General features: G+C 38.3%; 1 protein-coding gene across 20 annotated transcripts in view; it reads left to right on the forward strand.

Moving 5' to 3' along the window:
• The window catches only part of LOC5576943 (sorbin and SH3 domain-containing protein 1), a 554761-nt gene that overhangs the window by 392267 nt on the left and 149816 nt on the right, over window positions 1-12678 (forward strand). For 16 of the 20 annotated variants that reach the window (XM_021841007.1, XM_021841001.1, XM_021841008.1 and 13 more), the window contains 2 exons: window positions 7710-7778; window positions 8562-8620. In XM_021841007.1, coding sequence (XP_021696699.1) covers window positions 7710-7778; window positions 8562-8620 — 128 coding nt within the window. Of the gene's footprint in view, window positions 1-2895; window positions 2929-7709; window positions 7779-8561; window positions 8621-12678 lie in introns of those variants that run through there. The other 4 variants (XM_021840992.1, XM_021841009.1, XM_021840995.1 and 1 more) reach the window with 2 other exon arrangements.

Here is a 12678-nt window from a genome sequence, read left to right on the forward strand (position 1 = left end):
TCGTCACCAGTCGGTGACAAATCTAACGATTGTCAACTCTGTTCAGTGTTGTGAAAAACTCAATTTCCCACAACTCACGCTTGAGATTTTTCATGCGTGAGATGTCAATCATGCAACTCAGCAGTCAAAAAATCATGGATGAGTTCGCTCACCTTTTTAACTCATTGTCTCGTATTTCCACAGTTTACTCACAAACGGCAATAATTTCTTGTTAGTCTGGTAAAATTGTGTTAATCCTTTCTAGCGTAAACAACAACATTCGGGTTTCACGAGTATTTGCCGGGTTTTGCGACTGAATCATTTTTTACGGTTTGAGTTGATTGAGTTGATTTTGCATCAAAATCTCAAGCGTGAGATTTGCGAAGCAGATCTCTAATGAGTTTGCTCTCACGGGAGAGCGTATTGATTGATATTTTGAGTGTGAGTCTATCAACACTGACTCTGTTTAGGACTGTTCAAGTCTTTTAGGGCTCTTTCAATCCTTTTTAAGAGTTTTAAGCTTTTTTATGAGTTTAAGGCTCAAGAGTCCATCATTGCAATCATCAAAATTTGAAAAACAATTCTATTCGTTCAAATATAATGGATCCATCATGAAAATCTATAATTGTAGCTGACGATTAAACATTGTTTTGATTAAGAGCAGAGCTGCCCAAAATACGGCCTGCGAAGAGTTTGAGGACATTTCTCATGTCTTGCCCGTTGACAAATCATTCAAAGTTAGAGCATAACCAGGATCATTATCAATACTCATATTCCATTATAGTGATTCATGACGTTAGTTTAAAATTCTTCTAAATTTACTTTGTTTAATTAATCATCAAGTTGGTCCGATTTCAAATTTTGATAATACTGGATAATTTTACGGCACTATTCTTCGAAGTTAAGCGTTATACTCATGAATCTCGCATGCGAGAGTCGATATCAGGTTCACAATAAAAAATCATACTTTTTTGTAATAAAAATAATATTATTACAATTGTAAGTACACTCAGCCATGATCTGCTTCAATATTTGATAGGAAAAACTAAAGTTTAATAAAACTGAAAGAAAATATGATCCGAAAAGGCTAAATTAGTCGAGAAAATATAACCGCAAAGGCTTGATTCATACTAGATCTTTGACAATTTATGCAAAAATCTTAGCCCAACCATTAGCAGAATTTCGCAGAATCCTCAGAATCAAATTTGCACGAAATTCTGGGTGTATTTCTGACCCAATTCTTAACAAGATTCTCACAAAATCCTGGATAAATACCTTGTCGAATCCAGAATATAATTTTGGAATGGATGTTCTGAGAGCATCAAAACAATTCGCACATAAACATGCGTTGGATTTTGCAATATGTCAAGCTGGATAATCATATAACCCTAGGCAGGATTTTCAAATAATGGATGGGATTGTGCCAAAATTCTAAGTAGGATTCTTGTAACATATTTCTAATACAAAATTTAGTGCAAGATTTTTAACGTTTCCTGAACTGATAACAGCTCTTTTGCAAGATCGGTTCATAATACTGAGTGAAATGGATAATACTGGATCCTTCGTAGGATACTCAAAATTTATTATTTTGTCAATTTTTCCAAACAAAATTTTGTTTTTCTTATTCGTTCGAGAAAAAATGTTGGAAATATTTTGGCCCAACGAGCATTATTATTTCTGAAATATGGCCCGCGGTTGAAAAAGGTTGGACAGGCCTGGTTTAGAGTGATAAAAGTGTACAAAATGTGTACATCGATGACGTTCAGTTTCATCCTAAGAGCAAAGATGGATTTCATTGCAAAAAATCCGTTCCAAGGCGACTTCTGATATAGCTCTGATACAAATTCCGTATATTCTTCTTTGTATGGATAACGTTATGCTTGAAATGATTCAAAATGTGCCATTCTAAAGTTCTCTCTTAGGTGTCTCTTTTCAATCAGCCTTTTCCATGGATATCTATTAAAATCTACAATGACCAATTAGCTTAGCTTCTCATTAATGGTTTGGAAATCTAGTTAATCTGTTCTGTTTGGATCCTGAATCTAGTTAATACGATCAAAGTAAAAGTGAGGAAGCGCCCAGAATAAAAATAAATTTCGCCTATTCAATTCTGAAGCTGCACAACCAAAATAGTTACCCATCATTCAAAACTAAAGTGTTACCAAAGCATGATAATACATGGGTGTCACATAGAATGATTTCATCTATAAGCCTTTTGATGAGATATTCGTAAACGGACACACTGTCGATGATATTTAAGTGTACCCCCTTAGGAATCCTAGTTTCACCAGCCGCCTACTGCCAATGTGCATAACTGAAAGCTTATGAATTATTTATTAGCCTAATTGCGGACGTATATCGTGGACCTTTAGCTCTTGTCCAGCAAAAGTCAATGCATCATCCGACCAAAGCTATTTGCGAACACCCCTTCTTCATCCTACAACTGCTCTGCAGTTGGTGCCACCAACTTGGTGGTATCTAATCGTTCCTTTGTTAGAAGTCATCTCCCGAGACAATCCCAAGCCGGTCGATGACATCTATTTTAATCCTCCCAACATAGTCAATTAATCACCAATCGCAACCACCACCGGCACATAAAGCAGATGCAAAATTTAATCACCGGCGGCGAATAATTGATCATGCAAGGATTAGCACCTGCCCTGGACTCCCACCGCAACCACCGTCACTCATAGCCGTCGTTCAAAACGGATGCTCCATCCTGAATCACGCATAATCAGGTCCTCTTCAAAACTAATAATGGACTCATCTTCTCTCTTTCCATCCGCACCACCGCTTCGGGATTCCGATTCCGTTCTGATCTAATGTAATCAATGTCTGATACTGCACTCGCCCACCAACCACCCACTTGCACCTTAAACTCCACTTTGGCACAACAACGACTACGGAAATTGCAAGTGGTGGGACGAAGTGATGGATATCTTCAACGGGGTACGCGAGACGATTTTTCCTGAATAGTACCTCCCCTCCTAATATAGCCCTCGTTTGATGTTCACTCCCGCAGTAATCTGTGTTGCTCGTTGGTTTTTCTGTACTTCGGTCCCTGGCACCGTTCCCCAGATCCCAGATCGAATGCTATTGAGTGTAGAAGCACATTCGACGACAGAACCTTTCCTGGGAACGGAAACGGTCCCTTTTGCCCGATATTCCTTTGTTTGCTATCCATTTCCTTATTAATACTATTCTTTCTTTTGGACGGGTTTTCAATTTGTTTCTGAACTGATGATGAGTGACTAACAGCTAGATTTTGGTTTGTGACTAAAATATTTGTATGACTGACTATTTGAACACTTCAACCATCCAAAAGAGTTCTTTCTTTCTTTCTTTCGGAACACTCAAACTAGTCTTTTGACAAAATTTCCAAGGCTAGTGACATTCCAGAGGACTTTTTTTTGAGAAATCCTTGAAAAAATTTTGATTTATGGAAAAGTCTTTGAAAAGTCGAATTCATAAAACAACCCTTGCATAAGATTATAGTGTATCTCGTGATATCTGAAGAGATTTTTAGAAATCCCTACTTCAACAATTCCTCAGCGATTTCTTGAGGAAGACTTTTGGAAATTGCTCGAGGTAAACTTGTAGGAATTCATACGAAACCTCATCCAGGAAATTGTACCATAATTTCCCAACGGGAAAAAGAAGGCTTCCTCCAAAGATTTTTCTTGTGATTTTTACCGTAATAACCCCAAGGATTTCTCAAGAAGTTTTCACACATAATACCTTTAAGAAAACTTACAACTTTTTTCACCAGGATTTTTCTAACGAATTCGTATGAGTATTTCCCCAAATATTTCTCCAGGCCCTTCGCCAGAAATTAACAAAAATATATCTTCAACAGGCGCTCCCTGTGATCAGGGATTTCTTCAATGATACAGTGATAATTGAAGCGATTTGTTTATAAAGTACCGCAAGTCTATCCAAAAAGATATGTTTCTATAAATTTCATCGACGGTACTCAAGCGATTCTCCAGGAAATATTTCAGAGAATCCCCTTGAATTTCAACAGGATCCCTTTCAGGAATCTACGAAAAGTTTGCAAAGGTATTTCCCTAGAGCTCCAACAGAGCTGATTCAAAAGAGTTTTTCTAAGAATTCCTCCAGAAACTCATAGAGAGATTCCGTCAATAATTCTAAATCTGATTCTTGCATAACTCTGACACGAAATCTTGCAGAATCCTGCGATGGTTTCTTCAATAATTCAGTGAAGGATCGTTACAGAATCCAGAGAACGATTATTGCATTCTGAGAATTCTTAAATTGTAGGTCTCTTTGAAAAAGGAAAAGGATTCTTACGGAACACTGAGACAAATGTTTGCAAAATTCTGAAAAAAAAAAAATCTTGCTCACAGAATCCTCAACAATATTTCAATTGTTTACTGATCACAAATCTCACAGAATTCGAAGCAAGATTGGTAAATCATTCTGAATAAGATTATCAGAATAACCCACAGAATCCTGAGAAGATTTTCAACAAAATCCTCAAATAGATTTCAGCTGCGCACTGTAGATGTATGTAGATAGCATTATGTAAGGATTCCACAAGAATCCTGAAAATAATTTCACCTGAACCCTGAAAAGAATTCCACCATGATCCTGAAAAAGAATCGACAAGAATCTCCGTATGGGTTCCTCCAGGACACCGAGACAATTCGACCAGAATACTGAAAAGAATTCCACCAGAATCCTGAAAACGATTCTTTCAGGATCCTGAAAAACATTCAACCGAAAATCTGAAATGAGTTCTACTAGAATCCTGAAAACGATTCCAACAGAACCCTGAAGAAGGGTTTCAGCAGCATCTTGAGAAAGATTCCAACAAAATCCTGAGAAACATTCCGACGAATACGACACAATATTCTACCAGCATCCTGAACAGGATTCCATCAGAATCCTGAACAGGATTCCATCAGAATCCTGAACAGGATTCCATCAGAATCCTGAACAAAAATCTAGCAGAATTCTAAACAAGATTCTAGCAGAATCCTGAATAGGATCTTAGATTCCAGCAGAATCCTGAACAGGATTCCAGCAGAATCCTGAACAGGATTCCAGCAGAATCCTGAACAGCATTCCAGCAGAATCCTGAACAGGATTCCAGCAGAATCCTGAACAGGATTCCAGCAGATTCTAAGAGAATTATGAACATGATTCTAGGAGAATCCAGAACAGGACTTCAGCAGAATCCTGAACAAGATTTCAGCAGAATCCTGTACATGATTCCAACAGAATTCCAGCAGCATCCTGAACATGATTTCAACAGAATCCTGAAAAGGATTCCAGCAGAATTCTGAACAGGTTTCCAACAAAATTCCGAAAAGGATTCGAGCAAAATCATGAACAGGATTCCAACAGAATCCTGAACAGGATTCCAGCAGATTCCTGAATAAGATTTCATCAGAATCCTAAGCAGGATTTTGCTAGAATCCTGTTCAGGGTTCTGTTAGAATCCTGTTCAGGATTCTGCTAGAATTCTGTTCAAGATTCTCCTAGAATCATGTTCAGAGTTCTCCTAGAATCATGTTCAGTATTCTGCTAGGATCCTGTTTAGGATTCTCCTAGAATGCTGTCCAGGATTCTACTAGAATCCTATTCAAGATTCTCCTAGAATCATATTCAGGATTCTCCTAGAATCATGTTCAGGATTCTGCTGGAATCTTGTCAGGATTTTGCTCGAATCCTGTTCAGGATTCTCCTAGAATGCTGTCCAGGATTCTGCTGGAATCCTGTTCAGGATTCAGGTAGAATCCTTTTCAGGATTCAGCTACAATCATGTTCAGGATTCTGCTAGAATCATGATCAGGATTCTGCTAGAATCACGTTCAGGATTCTGCTAGAATCATGTTCAGGATTCTGCTAGAATCATGTTCAGGATTCTGCTAGAATCATGTTCAGGATTCTGCTAGAATTCTGTTCAGAATTCTGCTAGAATCCTGTGCAGGATTCTGCTGCAATCCTGTACCTGTTCTAGCAGAATCCTGAACCTGATTCTAGCAGAATCTTTAACAGTAATCTAGCAGAATGCTAAACAGGAATCTAGCAGAATCCTGAATATGATTCTAGCAGAATCCTGAACAGGATTCTAGCAGAATCCTGAACAGGATTCGAGCAAAATCCTGACAGGATTCCAGCAGAATCCTGTACAGGATTCCAACAGTATCCTGTACAGGATTCCAGCAGTATCCTGAGCAGGATTCCAACGAAGTCCTGAAAAGGATGCCAGCAAAATCATGAACAGGATTCCAGCAGAATCCTGAACAGGATTCCAACAAAATCCTGAACAGGATTCTAGCAGAATCCTGAATAGGATTCCATCAGAATCCTAAACAGGAATCAAGTAGATTCCTGAAAAGGATTGCAGAAGAGTCCTGAAAACGATTCCAACAGAATCCTGAACAGGATTCCAATAGAGTACTGAACAGAATTCCTACAGAATCTTACATGGATTCCAGAAAAATCCTGAAAAGGAATTTCTTAAATTCCCACACAGGACTCCAACAAAATACTGCACAGTATTTCAACAGAATCCTGAACAAGATTCCGACAGAATCCTAAACAATATTTCAACAGAATGCTGACCAGGATTTCAATAGTATCCTGAACAGGAATTCTGAACACGATTCCAGCACAATGCTGACCAGGATTCCAACAGAATCCTGAATAAGATTCCATCAGAATCCTGAGCACGATTCCGACAGAATCCCGAACATGTTTCCTACAGGATCATGAACAGGATATCAATAGAATCCTGTACAGGATACCGGCAGTATCCTGCACAGGAACAAAAGATTCCTGCACATTTTAAATCTTGCTCCAAAATTTGTTTTTATTTTGTACAGAATTCTGGAAGAAACTTGCTCAGGATTAAGAAACCTGCTCAATTAGAGTTCAGCAAGTAAACTAATCTATATTCTAGGATGTATTTTTCTAGGAAACTTATGTTGAAATTGCTAGAGAAATTATTTGAAAAATTATTTTGTCCAATTGAAGTATCAACCGTTGGTAAAAAAATCGAAAATTTACTGAAGTAATCACAATGAAAGTTCAATTTGAATATCTGAAGGAAATCTTTAAGAACTGTCAAAAGTTATCGCCTGAAAAACTTCTTCCAAGAAATTTCCCACGCATCTCGATAGGATTTCTGTACAAATTTCTCAAACAGAATTCTGAAAAGAACAAGTAAATTACAAGCATAAGACATTTTCTCGCATCAAATCAACCATAAACGAAGAAGACATGCATTTATCCAATCAGTTTTCTGATTAAGCCTTAATACATTTCCAGAAATTACTTTCCCATATCTGTTTTCTCTATCAACTAGTTATCCCCTTATCGCTTCCATGAATCTAGGGTACATGTGTTCAATATTCATTTCCATAATCCTCTAATCAATCACCTCTTGCACTCTTCCCCAGTCAGTCCAGCACGAGCATATCAGATACGCCCCCCCCACCGAAGTCACATGCCAACAAGTCTAATCTGTAACTTTTCCAAACATATCTATCCTATGCTATCTATTCTGCGCTTCACTATCCAACTCTCACTCTTTCTCGCTCGCCGCATTTCTTGGACGCATCATCACCGACAACGAAATCAACAATCCTCGCATCGACAATGACAACACCTGACGCATCTGTGCTCAATCGACCCTTGCAAAAATCTTAAATCTCAAATCACATTACAATTTAATCATCACACGGCTGAATTCATCTCAGTGGCTAGACGAGCACTACTCCCCCGTGCCCCTGTTCTGCATTGTGTTTGCCCGAGAGGTGCAAAAGTTTGTAAGTGTTTGAAACACCCTCCACCCCCCTTTGGATTCAGTTCAGACCACACCCTACTCTCGTACACCAACCGGAAAAATAACAGCAAAAGCATGTTTCAACGTGTGCCAAAACAAATTATCACCAATTATGGGTTTGCTCGTTCTAATCTGCCCCACTACCTCCGCCCCTGTTATAACTTGTCCATGCTACGTAATTAATTTTCTTCTTGTCAACCAGGACCTTACGTCTTGGGAACCACAGCACCTTTAGTAGTCCTTGGTTGCAATTTTGCTTGTTTTGCTGCTTTCTTTCATTGTGAATAACTTCTGTGTACACCTAACACTGTGATCAGCTACACGTTTTGGATTTTGGGTTTCAAGCTCACAAACAGATGTTTAACCTCAGAGTACAGTTCACACTGAACAGCAATACAACACCTATTGTAATCTGTGTGGAACACAATGATACTTACATGCTACATTAGTGCACAATTAAGGACTTGTGTAACTCGCATCTATTCACTGCAATACACAACAGAAAACTCTTCGTTTGTGCAATGTGTACTCGACAACGATGTTTCGGTTATTTGAAGGACACTTTCGTCAGGACTCACAATCCGATCCAAGGATCGAAACGTTGAAGATGCTACACATTCTAACGACGACACAGTCACAAACATAACACTGAACTCAAAAATACTGCTCACTATCAGTACTACTACATCATAGAAAGACCAAAAGAAATTAATTTGTTTTTTCATTTTTATTCCTTTACTTCACATATCTACATTCGAATTCACAGCAACTGGAGCATCAGAAACTCAGTACCAGTAAAACATACACCGAAGGAAACTTGTCCAGGTTAGTAAAATTATAATGTATTTTCTATCATTTATAGGAAATCTGTGGAAAAGTTAGAAGTCAAAACATGCACATACACATCTATATAAATAAAAATGGAATGGTGTTTGTATGTCACGAAATAACTTTCGAATGGGTCAACGTATTTCAATGATTATTTCTCCGTTTTGTTCCTCAAGGGTTCCGATGTGTTTGTATATATAAAAATCCCAGTATATTCACCGGAAAAATAGGGAAAAATGAGAGTAAACGGAACTGTCATTTTGTATGGGACGATCGATAGCGTTTTTCAACAGCCTACTTGATGGCAAGACGAAGTTTGCCGGGACCACTAGTTTTAAAAAAATGTCATGTTTCATTTTTTATGTTATCCTAAAACTCCTGCGAGTTCAAAGGTTCAGATCTACTAGGAATACCAACGCAGAGAATGGCAGAAAACTCGGAGCGGTGCAAAATATGCATGTGCTGCACCCGACTTTTGCGTGCGTCTCCTTTTTTTGTTGAGTGACACAAATGAAGGTGCGAGTACTGCCGCAACTATGTGAGAGACAAAACACAGCTCCAGCTCTACTCTTTAAAACTCATAGAGTAAAGCACAATGTGCTTCGTTTGGTGCTTTTCATAGAAGACATATTCGAGAACGAATGTGACTGACGGCGGTGTCGAATCATATTTTTGCTTGCTCTACACTTCAAACACATTTCACGCAAGCACGTGGATTTCAAACTAGGACGTACATTTCATACAATACAATGATCAAAAATTCTTTTGTAATTAGAATCCGCTCATTAATTACGTAAGGAGTTAAGTGGAGGGAGTTGTTTCTTACGTGTCAGACAAATTTTTGTACAAAAAATCTTCCCACGGGAGAGCGGGTTGTCAAAAAAACGGACAAAATTATTGACATTTCCGCGTCTCCTCTTGGCGAAACAGATGAACAATCCTCAATTCATATTTTGCTGTCGAGGGCGAGATGTGATACTATTCTTAAAAGCACAAGTGAATATGTTAATGCTTTGTGAACTGTATTGTCACACGCAGTGCGGTGCATTAACCGTCACATGAATGCAATTTAGTGCTAGATGTACAATATTGCTGTTTGGGTTTGTTGTGCAAATTCTCTTCAAATGGGCTTCAAATGCGGCAGCATTAAATAATCAAAGGACACTCAACAATCATTATCAAATTCACCGCCAACCAAGCAAAGAAAAGCGATCCTTGACTAAGCCTTCCCTGTAAGAAATCTTACCACTTTTGGTCTTCCCGTATTTGATACAGTCAACTCTCAATAACTCGATATTGAAGGGACCATAGAGTAAGGGAGATATGGAGTTAAAGAACACAAAACCAGTGCAACTGCGATCCAAGGGACAATCGAGGTAGCCATGAAAACCAACTTTTAGCATGGTTCTCTAACTCGATATCGAGATACGGAATATCGAGTAAGGGAGAGTTAACTGTATTTGCGTTTCAAGTGCACACAACAATAACATAAACACAGCAATCATGTGAAAATTGTATACTGCTTCGAGTTGAAAATTGGGTTAAAAGGTAATCGTGCGAAGTTTGATTTTTGATCAACTTCGCCGCGTTGCAATTTGAATCTCAAGTATACCGAAGTCGTCGAAATTATCGAAATATGTATGATGTAAACACTCGTTTGTGTGGTTCGTTTGTAGAGTGGCGTCCATCCGAACTCCGTCACCAATGCAAAGTGATGTTATTAGAAAGTGCTTTGCCTAATGCTCAGAGAGATTCTCTGCAAAATAGAAACGGCACATGGGAGTTGTAGCACACAAAAAAGAATGGGTGCAACACAATTCATATTGCACCTGCACGTCTCTTTCAAATTAAACGTGCTGTCTCCCAGCAGCGCGTGCTGCACCGAAAGAGTTTCGAGTTGCACCCTATCCCTTCCAACGATCTCTCAGAAAATTATACGCTAAAATTATAGCCATGTTGGCTCATGAAGATATACTCGGTCGTATTTCAAGTATTAGAACTGTTCAAGGTTATCCAAGTACAGCTTGGAGCATGAACCATGAGATCTACAAGCGAAAAGTGTAATCTTTCGGAAGCTTGTGAACTAGGATCCCAACAGATTCCTGACAAGTACTCCAGTAGAATCATGACAAGGATTCCAATAAAATCCTGACAAGGATTCCAAGAGAGTCCTGAACAGGATGCCAACAGAATTCTAACGGGATTCCAACAGAATCTTTACAAGGAATCAACAGAATCCCAACAAGGCAAAAATTCCAACAGAATCCTAACAAGGATTCCAACTGAATCCTGACAATGAATCCAACAGAATCCTGACAATGATTCCAATAGAATCCTGACAAGCATACTAACAGAATCCTCACAAGGATTTCAACAGAATCTTGACAAATATTCCAGCAGAATCCTGAAAAGGATTTCAACATAACCCTGACATGGATTCCAACAGAATCCTGAACAGGATTCCAACGGAATCAGGAACAGGATTCAAACCTACAAGAATTCCAACAGAATGCTGACAAGGATTCCAAGAGAATCCGGCCATGGATTCCAAGAGTATCCTGACAAGGATTTCAAAAGAATCCTGACAATGATTCAGAGAGAATCCTGACAAGGATGAAATTCTATTGAAAAGGATTCCAACAGAATCCTGACAAGGATTCCAACAGAATCCTGACAATGATTGCAACAGAATCCTGACAAAGATTCCAACAGAATCATGACAAGTATTTTAACAAAATCTTGATAAGAATTCCAACAGAATGCTGACAAGGATTCCAAAAGAATCCTGGCATGGATTCCAGCAAAATCTTGACAAGGATACCAACAGATTCCTGACAACAAGGATTCCAACAGAATTCTGACAATGATTCCCACATAATCTTGACAATAATTTCTACCGAATCTTGACAAGGATTCCTACATAATCCTAACAAGGATTCCTACAGAATCCTGACAAGGATTTCTACAGAATCCTGACAAGGATTCTATCAGAATTCTTAAAAGGATTCCAAGAGATTCCTGACAAAGATTCCAACAGAATCCTGACAAGGATTCCAAGAGAATCCGGTCAAGGATTTCAATAAAATCTTGACAAGGATTCCAACTGAATCCTGACAATGATTCCAACATAATCCTGTCATGGATTCCAACAGAATTTTGGCTACTAGATTCTTCAAGTTTCTGGTTCTTTCATGTTACTTCAAACATTCAGCTTCTTCAAACTTCTAGCATCTCCAAGCTGCTAGTATCTTCATGTTTCTAGCTTCAAGTTTCTTCTAATTTATAGCTTCTTCAAGCTTAAAGCTCCTTCAAGCTTCTAGTGTCTTCTAGCTTCTGGCCACTTCATACTTCTAGTTTCTTTAAACTTCTAGTTTCTTCAAGTTTTTTGTTCTTTCTTGTACTTTCTTGAATCTACTAACTCGTTCAAGCTTATAGCTTCTCAAAGCTTCTAGCTTCTTCAAGCTTCTAGCTTATCAAGCTTCTAGTTTCTTCGAACTTCTAGCTTCTTCCAAGCTTCTGGCTTTTTCCAAGTTGTTAGCTTCTTCAAGCTTACAGCTTCTAGCTTCTTCAACCTTTAAGCTTCTTCAAGCTACTAGCTTCTTAAAGCTTCATCATCTTCAAATTTCTTCAAGCTTCTAGCTTCTTCAAGCTTAAATTTTTTCAAGCTTCTAGCTTCTTTAAGCTTCCAGCTTCTTCAGCTTCTAGCTTCTTCAAGCTTTTAGCTTCTTCAAGTTTCTTCAAACTTCCAGCTTCTTCAAACTTCTAGCATCTACAAGCTGCTAGTATTTTTATGCTTCTAGCCTCTAGTTTCTTCTAATTTATAGCTCCTTCATGCTTCTAGTGCCTTTTTGCTTCTAGCTTCTTCAAGCTGCGAACTTCTTCAAACTGCTAGATTCTTCAAGTTTCTAGTTTCTTCAAGTTTTTTGTTCTTTCAAGCTGCTAGCTTCTTCAAGCTTTTGAAAGATTCTAGCTTCTTCAAGTTTTTTCAAGCTTTTAGCTAATTCAAAACTTCTAGTTTCTTCAAACTTCTAGCATCTTCAAGTTTCTATCTTCTT

The sequence above is a fragment of the Aedes aegypti genome, chromosome 2, assembly GCF_002204515.2.
Source record: "Aedes aegypti strain LVP_AGWG chromosome 2, AaegL5.0 Primary Assembly, whole genome shotgun sequence".
Taxonomy (NCBI): domain Eukaryota; kingdom Metazoa; phylum Arthropoda; class Insecta; order Diptera; family Culicidae; genus Aedes; species Aedes aegypti.